The sequence below is a fragment of the Halictus rubicundus genome, chromosome 17 (genome assembly GCF_050948215.1).
Source record: "Halictus rubicundus isolate RS-2024b chromosome 17, iyHalRubi1_principal, whole genome shotgun sequence".
Taxonomy (NCBI): domain Eukaryota; kingdom Metazoa; phylum Arthropoda; class Insecta; order Hymenoptera; family Halictidae; genus Halictus; species Halictus rubicundus.
The window spans coordinates 9119198-9144143 of NC_135165.1; the positions used below are offsets into that span (position 1 = coordinate 9119198).

At 34.4% G+C, this 24946-nt stretch overlaps 1 protein-coding gene across 7 annotated transcripts; it reads left to right on the forward strand.

The window, feature by feature from the left end:
- Window positions 1-1837: 1837 nt before the first annotated feature.
- Window positions 1838-24586, forward strand: LOC143362612 (transcription elongation regulator 1). Of its 7 annotated transcripts, none has more exons than XM_076802948.1 (18): window positions 1838-2121; window positions 2626-2884; window positions 2959-3048; window positions 3118-3312; window positions 3401-3641; window positions 3726-3956; window positions 4805-5008; window positions 5084-5354; window positions 5429-5659; window positions 7041-7203; window positions 7285-7493; window positions 7589-7739; window positions 11080-11526; window positions 16067-16276; window positions 21706-21972; window positions 22280-22357; window positions 24119-24342; window positions 24422-24586. In XM_076802948.1, exons 1-18 carry the CDS (start codon window positions 1967-1969, stop codon window positions 24423-24425), a joined length of 3630 nt encoding a protein of 1209 aa, XP_076659063.1. In that variant the 5' UTR covers window positions 1838-1966; the 3' UTR covers window positions 24426-24586. The 7 variants fall into 7 exon arrangements, with proteins under 7 accessions (XP_076659063.1, XP_076659064.1, XP_076659065.1 ...); XM_076802949.1 differs by having other exon boundaries at window positions 1839-2121; window positions 5429-5661; window positions 7046-7203; XM_076802950.1 differs by having other exon boundaries at window positions 1839-2121; window positions 3726-3944.
- Window positions 24587-24946: the final 360 nt, after the last annotated feature.

A 24946-nucleotide genomic window follows, 5' to 3' on the forward strand; every position in this document is an offset into this window, starting at 1 on the left:
CCAATATCTCATCACTGGCTACAGTCATTTCTCGATGTATGTCGGAAATACAGTGAAAACGGGTTATACGTCGCCTACACTTCTAAGTTAGCCAACGTCAAAATATCCCTACGACCGCGGCGTATACCCCGTGAGGGGCCGAGAAGCTCGAGAGCCGCCGAGAAGTGTGAGCATGACACGGGTCGGGTATAACCGACGGGTACTAACAGAGAGGATAGGTACTAATCTAATAGGAAAACTTCATTATTTTTCATTACTTTTTTATGGGACTTTCATCAACATATTCGTTCTAATGAAAATGATACCAAATATGATATAAATCCGATGACATTTACTTGTGTAATGAACGATAAAAGTGACTTCCCATTACAATTACAACAGAAAATTAGTGTAAATATGATCAGAATTATATCGCGTTTGGTATCATTTTCTTTAGAAAAATGCCACGAATATGTTAACGAGTCTCGTAACAAAATAATTAATAATAAAAAAGTTCAAGATTTGATTTAAAGGTCTGAGTTCACGCCAGTCTTTCATCTTTTCCGAACGTTTCGATTCTCCGCGTCTCTTTTTTTCCCATACGCTGTCCCTCTTTGCGTCCGAAACTTTAATCGTTCATTACACAAGTAATTATCATCGGAATAATATAATACTTGGTTTCATTTTAATCAGGAAAATGCCACGAATATGTTGGTGAAAGTCCCATAAAAAAATAATGAAAAATAAAGAAGCTCTCAAGCTTCGCTGTCCTTTTCTACGTTCGGCACTACATCAAAGAATAGTAGGGTCTCGTCGGCACTATTTCCCCGCTATGACTTTGGCATGTAACGTATAGGACACACGAATTACGACGTGTTTACGGACCGCGGCGGGCTGTAAAAGACGTCAGACTATCGCTGTCCTTTTCTACGTTCGGAACTTCATCAAGGAATAGTACCCTGAGCACGACGAGACCAGAGCTTCAGACATATAAAGCGGATTCACTGTACTTGGCAGATAAAAGTCTCAGCACTATCCCCACTACTGCGGGGTATAACCCGTGAGGTGCCCCGAAGATCGAAAGGCTTCGAACGCCGAGGAGTGTAAATATAATACGGGTCGGGTACGACGTTCACGTGGATGAAAGAATAATAGTATCTCCTGGACGATATATGTCGCTGGCAAGACCCGTGTCGAGAAAACACTGTAGTACTACATACATAGAGTGGGTTGGATCTCATGAGTGATGTGAAACTTATTGATACGGGTGTCACTTTAATGCGCCACGCGCAGTTCATTGCAGTTCATATGGTACTGGCCTGAGATGGCTTGAGAACGTGGATCGTCACGGGGAGCGAGGCACGTGGTCAGGGCAAGGAGGCGTAGCCTTCGAAAGAGCCTCAGATCGGGCCAGATCTCATGCCTACATAGTCTACACTTGGTGCCGCGTAAGAAGGAACCTGGCGAAGGACCTTACAGCGCATATGACACCAACAGGACTTGTTCATTGGCTAATCCCCTACTCGCGCTCATATGACTGCGCATCTCTTCTGCGTCTAAATGCTAGTTGTTGATAATACCGTGTGTTCGTAGCGTTCAGAGAGATATGGTTGAAGGGGTTAAGGCGAGTCAAATTACAAATGACTTGTCTCCCAGAATATGAATATTCATGACGTAGTGGGCGATTGAGTGGGGGAGCTGAGACTTCAAAACAAGGCTAACCCACAACGACAAGCGCGAAATAGGTTCCTTCTTACGTGGTACCGAGCATAAGGTCACAACCGCCATACCAGTCATGATTGTAGACTGTTATGTTTGCGCTACTGTTAAAATGCCTAGGAGAATTTAATGTTTATGTTGGCAATAATATGTTTACGGCTTACATTGAATAAAATAGTGATTTGTTTGCGGCGTTTTTGTGCAAGCCTGAGGAAAGAAATAGATGGGCGTGTAGAAAAGAAAATATTAATTTCTGTATTAGCGTAAAATGGAAGCGAATACTGAACAAGTTTCTGCGACTACGGAATCTGTTTCTAATAATGAACAGGAGCACAATGATGAGTGCATGGAAGAAACTGAGGATTATGGTTACGATGGAGAAGATTATAGACATTTCGTACCTCGGGGACGAGGAGGCTTCAGGTGCGTTACAGTTTTTTCCTAACACCCCATACATTCGTCGAGTTACGCGTCGTCGAAAATAAAAGAGCAAGAAGTAAGGTTAAGTCGTCCCATCCATAATCCTGTCCACCTCCATAATACATTTCATGCGAGCAATCCGGATTCCGTATTCCAATAAACACCTAATATTTTAAATGCTATAGAAATATGACTATTGTTTCTACTTACGCTCCTATACGATGAAATGATTTACCCACAATTGTTCAGTATGGTGTTCTGTTAATACTTCTCTATATTTTCTTGTGTTAAACATTTTTTCTTTGTCAAGTGAATTTTTTTCTTCATTTCGGTGTATTAAATGACAAAGGTAATGGAGCCATTATATGCAAAATTATTGTTTATATACGTTTTTGTCGCTTAACTATAAAGTTAAACTCAGAAAGAAGATGATGTCTACACTTGGGTGAATGATTCAGACGTATGGTACGTAAAGTACATAGTCAAGATATATAACAATAATTTAAGGGGTCGTAGCAGAGGTGGGTTTGATTTCCCCATGAGAAGTGGGCCTCCAAGGTTTCGAGGAAGAGGATTTGGACCCAGAGGACCGATGTTTCGTGGAGCAAACAATGGTTTCCCATTTGAGGGACCGCCTAGGCCAAACTGTCCACCAGGACCAACAGGGCCACGCTTTAGAGGACCCCCACCATTTGATCCTAGTTGGGGACCTATGGGACCACCAAATTTGATGGGACCACCAAATTTAATGGGCCCTCCAGGAATGGTAATTATTGCTCATATGTTATTCGAGTTTTTCAATTAGTTGAGTAAGGGTTATTTAACTTTATATGCTATTAGCCACCGCCACACATGATGAATGGCCCAATTGGGACAGGTCCAGGCCCATATGGACCACCTCCTGGAATGGGACCTCCAAATATGAATAACGTAAATTTCGATTTACAGAAAGTTAATGGGCCTTGCAACTAAAATGTAAAACAGGGATTGTTGATATAGATTCCAGGTCAGCAACAGCCCCCACCACAACAGGCACAACAACAAGCAAACATTCCAGGCTTAGATCTCAATGGCGAAGTATGGGTAGAAACAAAAACACCGGATGGAAAGTCTTATTACTACAATATTCGTACGAGAGAAACTACATGGACAAAACCAGAGGGACCAAATGTTAAGGTCATGGTACAAGATCAGGTTAGTGAAATTAATTTTGAAATTTTTTTGCATAATTTCTCTTATGTAATTATCCTATGTATCATCTTATGTACTAATTCTCTTACAGTTAGAACAGTTGGTACATGGAGCGTCTAAACAAAATGCCGCTTCTAGCACCCCTACATCAACAGCTGCCACACCAAGTCAGATCAGTGAGAATAGAATTTCTCAAAATAGTGAACCAGCTACAAATAATACAGATGCTATGAATCAACTTAGTACTGCTCCACCTGGAACAGGTCCACCTCCCACGCTTGGTGAGACTCCAGATGTTAACACACAACCATCTGACACAACTCAAACAAATGGTATTACTACTATTTTCGTGGAAAAAAATAAAATTTAATAATTGTAAATATTAAAGAAAAATTCTCATTTTTGCTAATATTCAGGTGCAGCACCTGCAACTGTTACTAGTACTCCAACTATGAATACACCAGCAGTAAATACAAATATGATGCAACCACCTCCCAATATGATACCTATGCAACATAGGATGCCAAATCAATTTGGTGGTCCAATTGCAACACAATTTGGTGCAGCACCTTTCGGTATGCCACCACCAGGTTTTCAACCTTTTGGAGGCTATGGTCCACCACAAACAAATTGGGGTGATATAAACTGTGCTTAGTCTATATAAAAGGTACTTCGAGGGCTTGAAAATGTTATAATATTGGTTTCGGTTCGTAAAACAGTTATGAAGAACCTTTATTTATAATTACTGTTACGAACAACTAAAATTTCCTGCTAATATCTGTTTCGATAACGGTTCTTATATCGGTTTCAAACAGTTATTTTTCTGGTTTTATATATTGGTTCTTACGGTTGTAGAATCATTTCTTGCATCAAATTTTCCGTAATTAATATTTCGAATTATTATAACAGCATTTTACTGTATACCTACATATGTTTTATAAAATAGTTATAAAAAGAAGAGAAACATTTATGCAAGGTGTAAAAAAAAAAGTAACGATTGTCCGTTCTAGGGGTGAATCTAGACCTCTGTTAATTTTCTTTGTTATGAACAATTTTGCGGGAAGTTTCTTTTACGAATGCCCACCGATTCAGAGGTCCAGGTTTACCCCAAGAACGAATGATTATTACGTATTTTTTACACCCTATATAAATGTTTCAACTTTTTCTTTAACTATTTTATAAAGCATATATACGTATACATTAAGATACAGTTATAATAATTGGACATATGGATTACGGAACGGAAGATTTGATGCAATTATCGATTCTATAATTGTAAGAACCGAAAAAATAACTATTCCAAACCGATATAAGAACCGTAATCGAAACAGATATTAGCTGGAAATTTCGGTTTTTCGTAACAGTTATTCGAAATAAAAGTTCTTCATAAATGTTTTAATCAGAGCCTTTATATAACAGTTTTAAACAGTTATTTTCAAGCCCGGGTACTTTTATAATTACCGAGTATTTTATTTAAAAGAACAATACATTTTAGGCATGCCACAAATGCCACATGGTGTAATGGCTCCACAGGCACCAGCAGAAGATCCTACCATACTTGCACAGCTTGATCAGGAACTAGTAGCATCTGCCATGGTATGGACGGAGCATCGTGCTCCAGATGGAAGGTTGTATTATTACAATAGTAAAGCTGGTGAATCTGTATGGGAAAAACCGCAACCTCTAAAAGATCTTGAAAGTATGCCATTGCTAATACAAATTTCTATTAAGGAAAGCAAAATACAGCAATAAATACAATTAAATATGCTTTCAGGTGCAAAATTAGCGTTACGGCAAAAGGCAGAGGAAGCAGCAGTAAATTCTACAAATACTGTTGTCCCTAGTTCGACAGTAAACAATAATAACGTTGCTACTGAACCCACCAAACAAGAAAAGCAACAAGAAAGTACTCATGAAGCCAAAGATAGTGTAAAAGAAGCCGATACTAATAAACCTAAAAAAGAGGAAACTGCGCCTAAAGAGGTTGCTAAACCGCAAGATAAGTCTAGACCAATTTCTAGCACACCGGTCCCTGGAACTCCTTGGTATATTTTTAAACATTATTTCAGTGCGGCTGTAACATTTCGTGAAAACGCAAGTTTCAATCTCCTCTTTTCAGGTGTGTTGTTTGGACGGGTGATGGACGTGTATTTTTTTACAATCCTTCTTCGCGCATATCAGTATGGGAAAGACCAGACGATCTTATTGGTCGTCAAGATGTTGACAAAATGGTGTCCACTCCACCAGATGCAATTGTACCAACTAAAACTACACGTCAGTCAGATACAAGTGAAAGTAGTGACGATGATCAACCTACGCCAGCAAAAAAAATGAAACAAGAAGAAACTAAAAGTAATTTTTAGATATACGACATGTATTTACATATACAAAGTGTTCTACCTAAAAGTAGCAACCAACATATTTCCTTCAGTCGTGACGATACTGAAAATATTTTGTATGTAGTTTGAATGGTACCTAAGAACACGTTCTCTGCAAATAATATTTTTCTGCTAAGTTCGGTGGACCATTCTGTATAGGATATCCCATTTGAAGTTTACACTTAATGATCTCTCACACTGTTTGCCATTGAAGAAAATATTTTAAGCAGAGTTACTACATATCGGGAGTGAAATTTTATGTGGGTCACGAATCTTGTCTTGATTTTTTCTATGAAACTATACAGTATGGGGTAGGTAAAGATATTGTGGAGGTGAGTTTCTTAAAGATGTAAAAGGTGTCACCACCATTCTTTCAAATGAGATGATATGTTCACTTTTTGATGCTAATTTTCAGAAAAATGTTATCAATCCTAACAATTTTTAACTGAGGTAATCTTTTTTATTCTACTTAAGTAAGATGTTTACAGATAAAAGATATCAAAAGAAATATCGTACTAACATTTAAGAAGTACAACATACTTTAAATCACTTAACAAAATAACTTTTGAAGCAGAGTACATTTCTTTCAATATTCTTCTTATTACTGAGGAGAATAAAAAAACTTTTAGATAGAAGTTATTAAGTCTGATAACATACTTTTGAATATCGACGAATTAATGTGCCATACCATTTTTTTTTGTTAAATAGGGGTGACACCCTTTCCGCGCATAACAAATTCCGTGCCAGACAAAGTTCATTCGGTTCCTCCACTGACTGATAGTACTGATACATTAGATTCGCGTCCGGGCAAAAGAAAGAGAGGAAAGAGCTACTTCACTAGCCCTTCTCCCCTGCAAACTCTACCCGGTCGATTAGAGTGGTGGGAATCGTTTAGCCTAGCATGCGAGTTAGGAAAGAAACTGAAAGCTGCTTACGAGCAACTTATTGGGCAGCTCTGTCTTAAAATGAAGGGGAGTGATTTCATGGAAAATTTGAAAAATTGTGATATATCTATCAAGTGTACTCGATGTCGAATCGTGATATTTTAAACTTCTGATACCAGCTAGAAATTATTTATTTAGTCTAGTAATCAAATTTTTCAAATGAAATATTATATTTTTCGATTGCGAACTGAAACAGTGAATTTTTGTTCCAATCTCAACACTTTATCTACTGGAAATATATTGGTAGTGTTCTCTCAAATTTTGAAAACAATCCTTCACTTTGAATTTTAAATGTTTAAAATACGTAATGTATTCATAGGGACGGGTGAATGGTTTGGGATATTCCGTCTAAATATGATTTGATATACATTAGGTTAAAAAACATAGAATTAATTACTGATTTTATGCTAACAGTAACACCAAAAGAAGAAGACGAAAAGGAAAATAAAAAAACTATTGATATCGGCAAAGAGGCTGCAATAGAAGCGGAAGTTCGTGCTGCTAGAGAAAGAGCAATCGTTCCCCTGGAAACACGCATCAAATCGTTCAGAGATATGCTTGCAGAAAAAGATGTAAAATATCACAACTTTTTAAGGCCGTTGGGTAATTAATGTGGCACTATATTTATGTGTTTTTTTCTATGGTTTTTGTAGGTATCGGCTTTCAGTACATGGGAAAAAGAACTTCATAAAATAGTGTTCGACCCTCGGTACCTGCTTTTGACGTCGAAGGAGAGGAAACAAGTGTTCGAGAAATATGTAAAGGAGAGGGCAGAAGAAGAAAGGCGGGAAAAAAGGAACAAAATGAAGGAACGGAAGGAACAGTTCCAGAAATTATTGGAAGAAGCTGGTCTTCATGGGAAGTATGTAATGACTTAGTAAATGTTCTTGAAGATTTTTAAAGGTATTTGAGCCGTTTCTTAATTAATTCGAGAAATACTTGATCTTTTTTGCTTAGATCATCGTTTAGTGATTTTGCTCAAAAACATGGGCGTGATGAACGGTTTAAGAATGTAGAAAAGATGCGTGAACGAGAGAGCCTTTTCAACGAATATCTTCTGGAAGTGCGAAAAAAGGAAAAAGAGGAAAAAACAGCAAAACGAGAACAGGTATTTATATTTTATTGATACGTGTGATTTATTTGCAATGCAAACATTACTTTTCAGGATTCAAGCTACAATATATAAAACAAAAAATTTTATGAATAATTTAGACATTCGATGCCATAAGTAAGAAGAAATTCTAAAATTACATTATCTTATTCGCGTGACAAAAAGCATATCAAGTTTTTAAAGATATTTGAGAATTGTGGTACCTCTTTCGCTAAATTGTTTAACAATTTTGGGATTGTTCAGTAGCTTTAGAACAGATGATATGAATATGTTTAGAAAATTAGTTACAACGGTTTGAGAATATATCTAGTCTTTCACATGCGATCGAAGTTATCTTGTATTTTTCATGCTAATTTCATTTTGTCATAACCTTATTACTGTTGGGTACCTCAATTCTCTAAAGGTATCAAAGTATTATAAAACAGAAGTTCTTTTTGGATACAATACCATCAAACCTTTCCCTTTTCCATAACAGACTTCATTAAGGTTCTCATTCATACATCCTCCATTTTGTTCGAAGAAATCGTATAGTGCATTATTAAAGATATAACAAATAAAATGTAGACATAGCATATACTATATATACATTCGCACGGTTTAAACGAATACTGAACAAGTTCTTTGTTTAGCGAACACTTGTATGTAAATAACAAAATTTACATTTCATTATTGTTCATTAAAGAACAACGAGATTATATGCTATTGTTGAGTGAGATTTCACGGTGTGCGTTAACATAAGAGACATGAGCAAAGAAGTACTCAAAAAATGTTCTGATCTGAGATAGGAGAGGATAATACTTAATGAATTTACATTTTCAGCGATAATTGATAATTCTTTCAGGTTCTATAGGTATGTTACTATTTTGTTCCACTTGTAAGATTATCTAATATGAATTCCTAAAATTAATGGCTGAAGAACACATACCAGGAGAAGTTTCTCTAATAATTCTCTACTCCAGTAGATTTTCTCGATAGACAAAAGTTTTGTAGCTGTAAGATGGGAGATGTAGAGAATAAAATCTTAGTATGTGACGGTTCCTTATGTACTTATGTGTTCTAAACTCTCCACTTCAGTCAGGAGGCAGGCAGGACAGGTTCCGTATGTGGAGTGGCTTGGTTCTGAAGCTGGTTGGTGGCATGGATGATGTCATCTACCATCCCCACCTACACTGCGTGGCACAGTTGGCACACCCTCGCGCGCCGCATTCTTTACTCCAAAGCAGAGTCATGAGAATGAACGAACTCGGTATTTGTATATTACTCGTAATCCTCGTTACTTCAAAAGATTAACTTTTCCCCAAAGATCAAAACCAATCTCAATGAAATTGAATAGAATTCAGTTAGAAAGGGTGGTACACCCAGATGGTAGCATCAATTCCAATACGTACTTACAGATCTTATTCTGTTTCCTGGAGATGAAGAACCGTTATCTGTCTTGACAAAGAAGCTACCAGTTTTTATCACGTTGAATGTATTGGCATAACAACAAATTAACTTTCTTTTTATATTAGTTGATTCACTGCCATTAGTAGATTCACAGCATTAGTTCATTCTCTGCCGATAATAGTTTTATTGATGGTGTAATGAATCAATATTTGCAGAAGGAATATGTGTAAACGAAATATTTAATTTATTCATTAGAATGTATTGTATGGTTAGAATTGTTTTTATGTCAATATGTGCTATATCAAAGCATTGATACGTACATTTAAAATTGATCGAGTGCATTTCAATTGGTATAATAGAAAATTTTTTTTATTTTTTTTTTTTTTTGTATCGTTGGAAAATTACAAATATTTTTACTTTGCAAGAGGTACAATGCAATTTGTTTCTAAAGAAGTCTAGCAAAACATCAAATATGAGTACACAAATGTAATAGAGTGTGCTTTTATGAAATTTGGTTTGTATCCTTCAGGGAACCTTGACTGCTTTTGTCTTAAGAAAAATAGAAGTGGACTTTGAAAACAACTGTACTGAGATAGAAGTTACTTGAAGTTATGGCACAAATTTTTGACTACTTCTAAAATATACATACATAGGGTCAGGATCCGAGTAATAACTGTAAGGGTAAATTCAAGACCAAAATGTGCCAGCATCTATGAGCTGTAATCGTATTTTCGATACAAATTGAACATGTACTAAGATTAGTCAAGTACATGAACATGTTATTTTAATTATATTAAAATTATAGGTCGTTCACAAATTACGTAATGGGAATTTTTAATACAACGATATTATTTTCTAATTCACAGTAATGTAGAATGAAGGAGTCAGAAACATAAAATCGTGAAAAAACATAGTGAAATACATCAAAATCATTTATAACCATGGTATAAGATTTTTGGTTAGAACATAATGTACTCATAATGTAATTCACTGAAGCAATTTTATTGATTGTACACTCCAAAGATACTAATCAAGTTTAATTTTAAGATTTTTTGTTTTATTTGTTAAGAGTTTTATTTACCATATCATGCTATACATAATCTACGGTAGTGATGACATATATATATATATATATATATATATATATATATATATATATATACATAGATATATATACATATATATGCATTGAAAAGGTACTGTGGTAAAAAAATGGTTTGGAAAAGTAGCGCCTCGTTTCGTAATTTGAACGGCTGAAAGCTTTTAATATTTTAAAAATCTCGTGACAATAATACTAACGATTGTTTTTATTTCAGCAAGGGCAGCAGATATAAATCTATTTATTTTATGCTTCCGTTTCATCATTAAACAAAAGCAGACCTTTCATTCGTCACATGTGACGACGTTGGTTTAATTGTTTGTTTTGCTGCTTTCTAAATTCCGCCATGCAGAATGTTTAATGATGATTCGGTTGAAAATAATTATTCTTGCAGCTATAATGAGTATAATTTTTTTCAGCGAATCTGACCAGCTTATTTCATTAAAAATTCCAACAAGTAGAGCCCTTAACGTTGCGATACCTTCTGACACGAACGAATGACATGAATGACTATTTCTTCTACCCCTAACGAAAATGTAGTTTGAAAACCATTAAAAAGGTTTGCAAGTTGAAATAGTTTGATCCACATTACAAGTCATAAACTTCTTTCTAATTAATAATAATTACGATAACAATATATTGTCAAAGTGATTGTAATGTGGCTGAACATGTATAAGTCATTGGTTGATAAAATATTAAGCGTGCATGATATTAAAACTGAAACAATTGAAAAGATAAAAAAAGAATGAATAAGATACAGCTTCAATTTTAAGACAGAATTGTATAATTAGAGTATAAGCAAAAGCTGATTGTTCTTCAATAATGAAAACTCTTATGATAAATGCGTTTCAGGTGAAAAAGGAATTCATAGCGATGCTACGTGAACACAAAGACATCGACAGACATTCGCATTGGAGTGATTGTAAGAAAAAATTGGAATCTGATTGGAGGTACAGAGTGGTAGAGTCAGCAAGCACACGGGAGGATTGGTTTAGGGATTACATACGCATGCTAAAAGAGGAGAGGAAAAAGGAAAAGGAGAAAGACAAAGACCACCGGCATAGGGACAAAGACCATCACAAGTCAGAAAAAAAAGACAGGGACAGGAAGGATGTTGATAAGTACAAGGAAAAATCCTCGAAGGATCGGGCTGACAAGGATAGTTCGAAGGACAAAAAACAACGAAGAAGCGAAGTACCGGCGGAAGAAAATGGTAAAGACAAAAAGGAAACTATAGTAGAGAAGGAAAGTGGTGAAATTGAAGATAATGAAGAGAAACCAACGAAGAAAGAAAATGATGTAAGTATTTCTTGAAAATATGTTAAGGTTTAAGAAACTATAGATAATTGCATATCATTTCTAATTGTATAGACCTAAAAGTTTCCACTGCCTTTTTATAAGACTACCGAGTAAACAATTTGCTCTTGATTTGGATTAAAGGGCCTAGCCGATTAAGATGGTCAAAACTGCCCTTAGAGGTTTTTCAATGATTAATGAACCATTCGAAAGCTGACCCAGAAAAACCCCTCTGAGCAAAATTTCAACCCTCTATCTTGCCCGTGAGGGTAGTTACAGGGTAAATTAGATTTCGCGCTTTTCCACGCATTTTCCACACTCTGATGCTTCCTAAAATTCTGAAAAAAATGTGGCATATTTTGGATCCTAAGACAGATTTTTGAGAATTTTTTCAGATTTTTTTCTTGCAAACTGTGGTCGCAAAAAATGAAAAACCTCAAAAAAATCGGAAAAATGTACATTTCTCAAAAATATGAAAACATGCTATTTTGCTGTTTAGTGCCCCGATAAAGTACCATAACAGGCAGTGTCCTCAATTTTTTTTAGATTTTTTCTTGTGGGCACTTTTTGTCCAGACAAGAAAAACCGAATTTTTTCGCCGTTTCTGCTATTAGGAGGAAAGTTACACTTGTTGGTTTTATCGCAGGTATATATTAAGTCATTTTAAATATTATTACATTGAAACAAGTAAGTGTTTGACCTAAGAAATGTTTTAAGAGAAAAAATGGATTGTATTTTGTGCGGTATATACCAGAATGTTCGGAACGTTTACAACATCGCCGGTTGGCACAGCGGTTAGGGCGTCGGGCTACGGAGCGGATACGCTGGTGTTCGAATCCCGTCGGTGGGAAAGTTTTTTTTCCATACGTCATCTTTATTTTTTCAATTTCTTATATGGTTTATTTATGTGATTTTAACAATATTTTTTTAATGTTTGGAAAATATTGAGGTAACATTTTTGACTAAAATACATACAAAAATAGTTTTGCAGTATCTATTATTTCCTCGATTCTCTAATTGTATATGTTCATCATTGCGGTCCTGTTTAACATTGTTAATATTAAAATTCATTAATCTAGTTTCTAAGCCTTGCGTCTTCAGAAATTAGGGAGGAAATAAGAAGAACTCTGAATAAATAACACGCAGCAAAGTATTGGTTTTTGTCAAATTGAGAGAAAAGGGCTACATACTACCACTATTTTGAAAGTGAGGTATCAGGTACAAATAAGCCTAAGCCATTCCTCTGTATTGTAAGGTACATGAGGAAGTAATTCCCGTTTATAGTTACTTGAATGAAAGACTTGTTCTGTGGACATTTATGATACGGATGAGGAAGTTCATTATTTTCGGTGGGATGCAGAGGCAATTCATAGTATACTAGGTCAAAAGTACCAGCTTCTACACAAACAAGTAGACAGCAAAACCTTTCCAAAAATTGGAAACAATTGGAACTGTAAAAAGACTCCATTTCAAACAGTATCCTCGGTAGATACTCTTGATTTTCCGGAAATGACAGAAGTAGATTTAAAAATTCTTTTCACGGAATTTTACCAATTTTCACAAGCAATTTCATATCAGGCAGAAATCGTGGACGAACACAATAATATAAATATTAATTTATTGCCTAATCCAAGAAAATAATATCATTAAATTCGAAGTAAAATCGGACTGATATAAATAAAAGTTAGTTAAAAATGTTACCTCAATATTTTTAAAACATTAAAAAAATATTGTTAAAATCACATGAATAAACCATATAAGAAATTGAAAAAATAAAGATGACGTATGGAAAAAAAACTTTCCCACCGACGGGATTCGAACACCAGCGTATCCGCTCCGTAGCCCGACGCCCTAACCGCTGTGCCAACCGGCGATGTTGTAAACGTTACGAACATTCTGGTATATACCGCACAAAATACAATCCATTTTTTCTCTTAAAACATTTCTTAGGTCAAACACTTACTTGTTTCAATGTAATAATGTTTAAAATGACTTAATATATACCTGCGATAAAACCAACAAGTGTAACTTTCCTCCTAATAGCAGAAACGGCGAAAAAATACGGTTTTTCTTGTCTGGACAAAAAGTGCCCACATGAAAAAATCTAAAAAAAATTGAGGACACTGCCTGTTATGGTACTTTATCGGGGCACTAAACAGCAAAATAGCATGTTTTCATATTTTTGAGAAATGTACATTTTTCCGATTTTTTTGAGGTTTTTCATTTTTTGCGACCACAGTTTGCAAGAAAAAAATCTGAAAAAATTCTCAAAAATCTGTCTTAGGATCCAAAATACGCCACATTTTTTTCAGAACTTTAGGAAGCATCAGAGTGTGGGAAATGCGCGGAAAAGCGCGAAATCTAATTTACCCTGTAACTACCCTCACGGGCAAGATAGAGGGTTGAAATTTTGCTCAGCGGGGTATTTCTGGGTCAGCTTTCGAATGGTTCATTAATCATTGAAAAACCTCTAAGGGCAGTTTTGACCATCTTAATCGGCTAGGCCCTTTGTCTACAAATTCCGACCCCATCTATTGCCGCGCGAGGCGCGGTATTTGAGTGCAAATTTTGCAGCCAAAATTCCATGCCAAATGGAAAGCAAGTTGAGACCAAACCTTGGCTCCCGTATAGAGGGCAGGTCGGTCGCACTAAGAGTAAATATCGGTTAAAATTGAAGGAAATCTTGCTGTAGGAGGGAAAACACTATAATTTTAAGATCTGTAAATATTTCAGTCTTAAAAAATGAATAAAACTTGAATTACTCAATTTCAAATTCTGCTCTCCCTCCTACAGAAAGATGTCCTCCAATTTTGCCCGATATTTACTCTATAAGGAGGCCAAGGTTTGGTCTCAATTTGCTCTCCATTTGGCATGGCATTTTGCATGCATGCTTTTGACACCAAAATGACACAAAGTACGATGACAAACATTCATCAAGATTTGCTCGAAGCAAGTTTGGTTGACTGGGTACTTCTTTCTTTTTGAATAAAAAAGTAGAATTTTTATAATATAATTAAAGGTAGATTAGAGAACGATTAAGGATTAATAAGAATTAAGAAATTAATATTTAAAACTTAAAAAGTATGTTTTATTTCTGTTATAAACGAAGTACAATAATTGCAATAATAATTAACGTATAAACATATGATAATTTGTATGACTATAAAAATATTTGTTTAGGAATAATTCATTGAAGGAAACAATTGTGTTAACATGTGTAATGCACTAAAAATAAAGCGATTTTTAGGAATTTTAAACACTGTATACTGGTTTTTTAAACTTTTAGGATGTTATTACATATTTTCAAAACTAAACCTTTTTTGTTGTTGAGATGTAGGATAGTTATCGAAATTTGCAGAAGTATTTTGACATGGCTTCGATATTTGAGTAGTCAATCGATGTGTAGTAAAGCAAACATTGAATTTATTTAAAATTAGAAAATTGAACAGATTTGTATTCCTAATAAAATTGTGCAGTCCTGGAAACGAAACTAAGGAAAAACAATTATTAAAGGGCCTAGCTGGATGTGGTGGCTAAAATGGCCCTTCAGTTGATTTTAAATGAAAATAACTTATTCGATAAAAAACATTCGAAATAAGTAAGAGTACTTTAAGGAGAACAATGTTCAAAATCTCGGGTTATGAAACTTAAAAGTGTTGTACAACTTACAGATGTTGTATCTTTTTAGTCTACTATTCCAGTGTCATTCAATAAAACCTTTTTTATCCTTTAGGAATTTTTGCAGTTCAATTTGTTTATATCTGAGAGCTGTTCCTTTTTTGTTAGGTTATACTTTCAAAAACACATTTTTAGGATATAATCTTATTGACTTATACAAAAAGAAACTTAGTTTTTTTTTAACCATTTCCACGAGTTGTCCTCATCATTTGACATTCTATTGATAAAACAATGATGATCGTTGCTTCGATTATCATGATTAGACTGCAAATTTTCATAGAAAATAAGAATTCTTTGCATAAATTACAAAAAACAGGAAATAAATAGAAAACATTTTCTTAGTTAATCATTTTAATAAATCACAAATAATATATTTCATAATAATTGCTTGAAATCTACAGCCTAGTGATTATCAATAGGTAATATAGGAAGTGGAAATTCATAGAAATGTATACTTTCACTTAAGGGATGCCATGTTTTTAAAATTTTGTTCGAAAATTATAAAATAAAAATCAGATTTAATGTATAATGCATGGATCAAAATTTGCAGAAAAAAAATTACAAGAAGTCATGCATATTAACAGAATTTAATATTTTATGTTCTGGTTGGTAACAACATTTTTCCCATTCTTTGATTTCTATAAAATAATTTATGAAACTAGAAATTTAAACAAAGATCTGCAGTCTCTTGACTACTTGATGTGAGATTGAAATATGTATCCCTGTCATTTCGTGCACATGAAATTCATTTAGTGACTTTTTGCGTCATTCAACAATATTCAGATTGATGCAGTATTGAGTTATCAGTTGAAAAATTGTTGCAACTTGTTTCATGATGTAGTACATGTAACGTTTCTTCATGTAGAAAGATGATGCAGAAGATCAATCTGACTCGGAAGAGGATCGTGAGAAACTGAAACGAGAACGTGAAAGAAGAGCAGAAGCAAGTCTTCGTGAAAGAGAGAGGGAAGTCCAAAGAACTCTTGCTACACATCTTCGTGACAGGGACAAGGAGAGGCAGCACCATAGACACACAGAAGCGGTGCAACATTTCAGTGCTCTTCTTGCAGACTTAGTATGTACACTGTTTGTATTATTCAATCCAATAGCTGAAATTGCAAGTATAACATGTCCCGATTTTGCTTTATAAATGCGAATTACTATGGTCTGTTTTTCTGGAAGAAGTCACTCGAGATGAAAATAAAGAAAACCAGTCGTCATAGAGGAATAAACACCCCACTCCTATTACTTCAGATTTACATCATAGGAGTGGAGTGGACTATAATTATAAAAGTATTATACAATGATCGTAAGATACCGTCCAAACATATTTGCCTACGACGCACAGTGTGTTGAAAAGCTCGTTTTCTGGACAAAATTCCATTACTCGAAAATTGTAGGTGGAAAAAATGTTTCAAACGAAAGTTGTAAGTTGGGGCCTCTCAAACGCTTACTTCCCCCATCAACCTTTTTTTCATGCAGCGCGCATCTTCGTCGCGTTCGCTGGTGTCTCGTGTCTTCATTGGCCCACCGTATGGGCAGCTAAATCTTGCATAATTTATTATCGCATGTATCTACGCATATTCCCACTAAAAATCACGAAGGTGTAGTAGTAGTGGTTAAGAGTATAGCCGGATAAGATGGTCAAAAGTGTCTCGAAACCAAATTGATTTCTGGTTATACTATTCGATAGAGCTCCCAAAGAAAACCCTCTGTGACAAGTTTCAAGTAGGTACTGCTATCACAAGGGTAGTTGTAGGGTGGACTTGGTTTTAGTAAATTATGCTCCATTTCTTCTGTTCTGCTCAACAAAAAATTACGAAAAATTTCATGAATATTCTATCTAAAATAGCACATATGACTGTGATTTTTTCAGAATTTTTGGTTGCAAAATAGTTTTTTTTTTTAATCCGCAAGCATAAAATTGCCGATTTTATATTGAAATTTTCAATTGACCACGTTTATATTATTATGTTAGTTGTGTTTTCGTTAAACACTATTATTTTGTTCTTCCTTAATCATATAATTCGTGTAACGCCATTTTAAATATATTTTTAAAGTGTTATTGTTATTTTTAAACTGCGGGTGGAATATAGTAAAATTGATAGCTGGCCTTCCGTTTCTCTATTGGTACTTTCAATTTTCTTGAGCGTCGCAGCAGTTGTCAATCAATCGCAACTGTAGGACATAAAACTTTGTAGGTTTATGATACATCAATTACTAGTGCGAAGAAAACGAAACACCAAAATATCCGCTAATTCTTGAAAATTAAAAGCTCTTCCAATACTAAATAAAAAGAAACAAAATAACATATGGTAATAATAAAATAAGAAGTTCCATACCATTACATATTCTGCAGAATCAATGAATGAAAATAGTAAAGTGAAAAACGTTACAACCGAACCATAATGGAGGATATTCGTAGCCACAGATACTATAGCATAAAATATTTTTAAAATACTTTAAAAATATATCTAAAATGGCGTTACAACAGTTATGTGATTAAGGAAGAATAAAAAAATAGTGTTTAACGAAAACAATCACTTGCTGTGGGTTTCGATCCGGGACCAAAAGATTCGCCGCCGGAGTTCTTACCGTCTGCGACAACCGAAACTGTTCAGAGTATAACGCAAATAAAATATTTTGGTAATTGTGCATAAAAGGGTCCTCCTCGCCGATTTTGATAAAATTTAAATATGTTTTAAAACTCGGCATTCTGAACAACTTTTTCCTGTACGTATAACCGCCGTTCAGCCTTAATTTATGAGATATTCGCTAAAAATTGTAGTTACTACTACATTGAATTTTGTCTATACGTGCACGTTCATAGCGCTCGTATGTATCAATGATGACATGAGGAACAACTGTTCCCTATCGATATAACCGGAGTGGCGGTTTCTTTTATTTTCCGAGATATTCGAAAAAAACCGTCAGATTCACTATTGCGAACTTTGCCTATTTTGTACAACCGAATTTGATCTTTAGTAAATTTAATGTAATGAAAACAAAGAACAACAAAGTAACTCGAGTTTTGAACATTTTCCGATTCAAATTTAAATGAATTTCAGAGTGTGTTTGTGTTAGGTTTTTCGGGGAGGGGGTGCAGGTGGGTGGGCTCCGGCCCTAAAGAACAAATTCGGTCATTCGAAATAGGAAGAATTCGCGTCATAAGTCCCTTGGGCGGTTCTGGCGAAGGACATTTAGAAGAAATCTGTGGTTCACGCCAAACGTTGCATTTGAAATATGTACACAGTGCACGCTGGAAATGTAAATGACCCTCGCATCTACATGATCAAAACTAGGGACATACAGACGGTTAGGGACAAGAAGGCTGAGAAAATGTCCTTCTCTGATACAACGTTGCACGCAGAAACGGACAACGAAGCTCGAGAGCCGCCGCCGCTGAGGAGTGTTTTTAAAATTGACGAAATTAAAATTATTTCAAGTGAACGCTTCCTAATGTGGATATTCCCTTAAAAAAATAACTACTATTCTCGTTTTTACGATATATGTATAATTTACGTATAATATAAGGATGTGTGATGCTGTTTCACGAAGAGGCAGGAACGTTTCCTATCTTCATGATGTTGTAGAGAAGAGTTACCGATAGTTTACCTGAGGAACTGAGGGGGCCGTAAAAACATTTTTTTGTGCCATGCACAGTAGTGAACTGTCAACGCGCTCTGGAAAAGCTATCTAGAAATGGTCAGACATTCAAGATAATGACCCAGCCGTGCCTAGAAGAAATATAATCTAGAACACTGATGTTCCGTCGACCTAAACCCTACACCTTAGTTTCGAATCTAGCGGTCATACGTGCACGGTCTCTTTCCCATCTTGTATACTTTGATCCATACCCGGCCGGCCGTTTTATGTTACACTCCTCGGCGGCGGCTCTCGAGCTTCTGGGCCCCTCGCAGGGTATACGCCGCGGTGGTGTGGGTAGTTCCAGGGACCGGTAAACGCGAGTATTGTAGGGACTTATATCGGAAATTCACTATAGTCACCCTGATAGTTTCTTGTGAATATCCCGGAAACTAAAAGACACCGTCGCGCCGGTTACATCTATAGGAAACAGTTACTCAGAATGATGACCTTGACAACATATTCCAATTTCATCAAAATCTGTGAGGAAGAGGTGTTTCGACAAGTTTACCCTCATCGAAATGTAATCCAAACCTAACTCAACACAATTTTTATGACGCCTTTGTTGGGTTAAATTTGGTCGAAAATTACTAAAAAGTATAGAAGTCTGTAATTTTTAGTAAAGTTAAAATTCAGCCCATAATGTTTTGTATTTAACAAACCAAACTTTCATTATCATTTGTTGTAAACAGTTCACACGGTATATAGATCGTTTGACGATCATCGTGATATATCTATAGAAACAGTTGATGAGCGGTCGCACCATGCTTATGTACATACGAGCGACACAAACGTGCACGTATAGGAAAAATTCAATATAGTAGTAACTACAGTTTTTAGTGAATATTTCATAAATTAAGGCTGAGCGGCGGTTATATGTATAGGAAAAAGTTGTTCAGAATGTTGAGTTTTAAAACATATTTAAATTTTATTAAAATCGGTGAGGAGGACCCTTTTATGCACAATTACCAAAATATTTTATTTGCGCTATACTCTGAACATTTTCGGTTGTCGCAGGCGGTAAGAACTCCGGCGGCGAATCTTTTGGTTCCGGATCGAAACCCACAGCGACTGATTTTTTTCGTTAAACACTATTTTTTTGTTCTTCCTTAATCATATAACTGTTATAACGCCATTTTAGATATATTTTAAAGGTATTTTAAAAATATTTTATGCTATAATATCTCCGGCTACGAATATCCTTCATTATAGTTCGGTTGTAATGTTTTTCACTTTACTATTTTCATTTATTGATTTCATTTATTATTAGGAGAGCTTTTAATTGTCAAGAATTAGCGGATATTTTGGTGTTTCGTTTTCTTTGCAATAGCAATTGATGTATCACAAACCTACAAAGTTTTATGTCCTACGGTTGCGAACGATTTATAACTGCTTCAATGCTCGCCGGCTGCAGTGTTGGACACTTTAGCGAACAGTTCGCGAGCTGAAGGTCCATGTGGACTATGTGGAATTAATAACTCCTAAACTAATACATTTTCGATGTAAGACCTTTAATACTTGTTTAAAGACCACACGAAGATCTATCAGTTGATGAAAAAATGCAATTTTAATAAAAAAGTTTAAATAATTTCAATTATTTACTAAATTAAAAGTTACTAATAATCTTTCTTTGGCAGAAATCGCTATTGGAAAATTCGTAGTCTTCTTTAATATTTTCGGTCCAATTATGCCGAGTAATTTTTCACAGTCTTTATATGACATTCTCGCAAACTTTCTGAATCCTGTTTCGTTTTTCAATAAATCATGTATTAAACATATTTCACCAGAAATGCGTTTTTTTTTTAATTTCTCTTTGCCAGCATTGTCGCTTTCTTTTTTTCTCAACACTATCTTCTTGTATTACTAAACATGTTTCTGATACAAGTAAAATATCTTCTTCAGACATATTTTATAATTTTTGTGTGTGCACCGAGCAAGGTCTACAACGAACTGCTCGCAAGCTGCTCGCCAACAGCAATATGGATCCGATGCAGTTTTTGTTGATGAGCAGCTCGCGAACAGTTCTACTTGTCAGCGTGAACTCGGCATTATGTTTACACTTCTCAGCGACCAAGGCCTTTGATCTTCGTTGTCCTTTTCTACGTTTGACAGTGGATCGAAGAATAGTATCTTCTAGCCGATAATTGTCCCTCATCGTGTCCCTCTCGTGTTTTGGACAATTATTAGTATAGGCGCGGTATTTGAATGCAAAGTTAGCAGCCAAAATTCCATGACAAATGGAAAGAAAATTGAGACCAAACCTTGGCTTCCTTATAGAGGGCAGCTCGGTCGCACTAAGAGTAAATATCGGTTAAAATTGGAGGAAATCTTGCTGTAGGAGGGAAAACACTATAATTTTAAGATCTGTAAATATTTCAGTCCTAAAAAATAAATAAAACTTGAATTATTTAATTTCAAATTCCGCTCTCCCTCCTACAGAAAGACTTCTTCCAATTTTGCCCGATATTTACTCTATAAGGAGGCTAAGGTTTGGTCTCAATTTGCTCTTCAGTTGGCATGGAATTTTGCATGCATGCTTTTGACATGCAAATAAAATGACCAGCTTTTGCTTGCTAAGTACGATTACATACATTGATAAAGAAATACTCGAAGCAAGTTGGGCTGACTGGGTATCTTACCAAACATCTACACCATTTCTCTACCAAGAACACTTTTTAAAATGAAGAAACTGTTGATAATGCTTTCATAGAGTTTATTAATCTTTTTACCCCCTTATCCGATTCTACTTCTTATGTTTATTGCTTATATTGTCACGATGTTAATGTTGTAGAATCGTCGTTAGAAATTTAGTTTTTTATAGTCAATTATTATATCATGCATGTGCGTGTGTTTACACAGGTAAGAAACGGTGATCTAGCTTGGAGAGAAGCGAAACGACAGTTGAGGAAAGATCACAGATGGGAATCAGCAGAGAACTTGGACCGCGAGGAGAAGGAAAGGTTATTCAACGAACACATAGAACAACTTAGTCGCAAGAAGCGTGATAAATTCCGAGAACTTCTTGACGAAGTAGGTGCTTCGACTGAACTCACTGCATCATGGAGAGATATAAAAAAATTGTTGAAAGATGATCCTAGATATCTGAAATTTTCGTCTAGTGATCGGGTATGTAATCTAATTACTAGACTGTGAATCTTCATGCAAATTTAAGTTTTCATAGCCTATATTGTGAAAATTCGAATGAAGAAAAAGTATACTCTATTAACTAGTATATTTCGTATGAAAAAAAAACAAATATATATTAATTTTTCTCAATTATCGGTTTGCTTGTATTTTATAAATTCGCAGCTATGCGAATATGCTATGCTACATATGCATAAGGATTCATTGTCCATTAATTACTAATGTATTGTTACATTGAGACTAGATATTTTTTATAATAATTCTAATATATTTACCATAATGCTTACAGAAATGCGAGAAAGAATTCAAGGAATATATTAAGGATAAACTTGTCGCAGCAAAAGCTGATTTTAGAGAACTCCTACAGGTATTTTAAATACATCATTTTTTACTGCGAACATTAACACGTTAAACACCGCATTAGCACCTACAAAAAATTTCGGAAAGTGCATACAATTAATTTAACGAAATAAACTGAAGAGTCAAGATTTATGATAGCCATTACTATTTTTATCCCTACACATTTCATAGAATATAACCAAACTTGGTACAATTGACACTTCATCTACTGCTTATCTAATTAATAAGCTTTTTCAAATCAAAGATATAGTTCAGGATTAGTTAGTGAATTGTTCAACAGTGATATGCATTTTGTTCACCAAACTTACGAGTTATCTTGAGTAATATAATGGAATAACTGCTTTTGAGATTATTATTTAAGAGAAAATGATTAAATTGTTTGGAGATATAGCACAATTATTAATGAACCTATTAATAGTGTTCCGATATAGCATAGAGGACTTAATAGCCAATAGGCGAAACTTAGATGTTGACATGGTAAAAACGAATTTGTTGCGTTTTTAAAAAATTTCATTAGGAAAAATCTAATGTTTAAATTTAAAATCTATACGAATGTTTCATGCTTAGAAGGATTCTGTAGAATATTACTTCTACCAAGCGATAAAACAAATCTTCACCCTCCATTAATTGGTAAAAAAGCTACAACGCAGATTTCATTTTAGATTGATAAAATAAAATACATCAGGCTTGGACATTACTAAAATAATATATTTGAAAAATGAAGATTTCAATAATATATTGTTTTATGTGACTAGATGTTATATTAAAATAGTTACTAGTTAGTTTATTTGCATATGAAAAGAGTTCTTTTTCTGGATATTTCATTACTTGGTATTCAAACAAAATAGTTTATTATTTCCACAATACATGACGATACAATGACTTACCACGATACAGTGTTTACTCGATATATGTCCAAAACAAGGGTCTAGCCAAGGACATATATCGGCCAGGAGATAATATTTTGATACACACCGATTGTAGGAAATATATACAGAGAAAACACTGTATTGGGTGGTTATTGAAACTTGTTTGGGGTTATTATAGAAATTTGTGGTCTCTAGTTCTGACAGTTAAGTGTAAGTAATTTTATTCAAATAAAATAACAAGTAATCTTATCACAACTTATGTCAGATTATTTTTGTTACTTTATATGAATTAATTAATTAACTCAAAAAAGAAGTTATTTGAATCTCGTGCGAAATAAAGTTACTTTCTCTACGTTATACCTAAAATACAACCAACAAATATATTAACATGCTTTATTTCAAATTGTTATTTTTCATTTGAAATAAGATAAAAAATCATTATTCATTTTTTAATCATTATTTATTTGCTTAGATGAAATAATAAATAACTTGTAATAAGAGAGTACATATTAAATAATATTAATTAGGTTAGGTATTTGCTCTCGAAACTGGTCTTGCTTCAAGTAATCCGTCAGAGTGACATTTATATTTATATTTATTATTGTAATTTGATACTAAACGATATTCTGTATTCTGTAATTCTATCATTTCTGACGCAATTGACCATAAATTATTTTAATAATAATAATAATTATTATTATTATTTTATGTATACTTGATCGCATAAAAAATAAATAATGACCAATAACAAATAACTTAATACATGATTATTTCAAATAATATGTAGCCAAATACGATAATATATTATCCTGCCGATTATTTTTCAAATAGTTTATTTCGGTTATACGCAAGCCTGAGTAAGCATTTAATGAAACTCTTAATGAAACAATTAATTTCAGGAAACCAAATTGATTACTGATAAAACATATAAAAAAGTACAAGAAAACAATGCACATTTAGCAGAAATCGAGGAAATTTTAAGGAAGGATCGAAGATTTCTTGTATTGGAAGCAGCTGCGGCTGAACGAACTCGTTTGTTAATGGGTTATTTAGAAGAATTAGCGCGTAGGGGTCCGCCTCCGCCACCTACAGCCTCAGAGCCATCAAGGAGACCTACCACAAAGTAATTAATTATTATCTTCAGAAAACAGAGTAAACGTGTCGATAGATATTTGAATTTGGGGAATTCATTTTTGTTCCAGCTAATGGGGCTAGCATCAAGACATGGCATATGTATGGTGTCCAAATAACAAATCAGTGATTGAATTTCTAGCTGTAGTTGAATTGAAGTACTTTACACACGAGATGATTATCACCTGTAATTATAGGATTCAATAAAACTAACGCCAATTCCACACAGCTAATAATGCGCGTGTCATATTGTAAAGATGCCATAGTGTAAGCATATCACATCATTATTTGTTAAATTACGTTATGTATAGACTGCGGATTTTATGCATTTATGACAAAAATTAGTAGGTGCAATTTTAAGTAGCAAAAATATTAGAAAAATTTAAACGTACTATTATATTATTTTCTATCTGCTAAACATAATAAGAAAGAAAATAAATTTCTATTTCACTTCAGATTGTTGCAATTCCGGTAAAAAAATTTTATATTTCATAAAGATCCGCAGTCTAGTTATGTATAAATAGTAACTAGAACAGAATTATTAGGAGTATTATGTAGAGTAAAATCATGAAGTACGTATTTTATACATATTTTAT

What these genes read in the sequence shown, in the direction of transcription:
- LOC143362612 (XM_076802948.1), top strand. Translation starts at nt 1,967, where the DNA reads ATGGAAGCGAATACTGAACAAGTTTCTGCGACTACGGAATCTGTTTCT. An exon ending in GACCTCCAAATATGAATAAC is followed by an intron (nt 3,049 to 3,117) that starts GTAAATTTCGAT and finishes TTGTTGATATAG; the next exon opens with ATTCCAGGTCAGCAACAGCC. An exon ending in ATTTTAGAGAACTCCTACAG is followed by an intron (nt 22,358 to 24,118) that starts GTATTTTAAATA and finishes AATTAATTTCAG; the next exon opens with GAAACCAAATTGATTACTGA.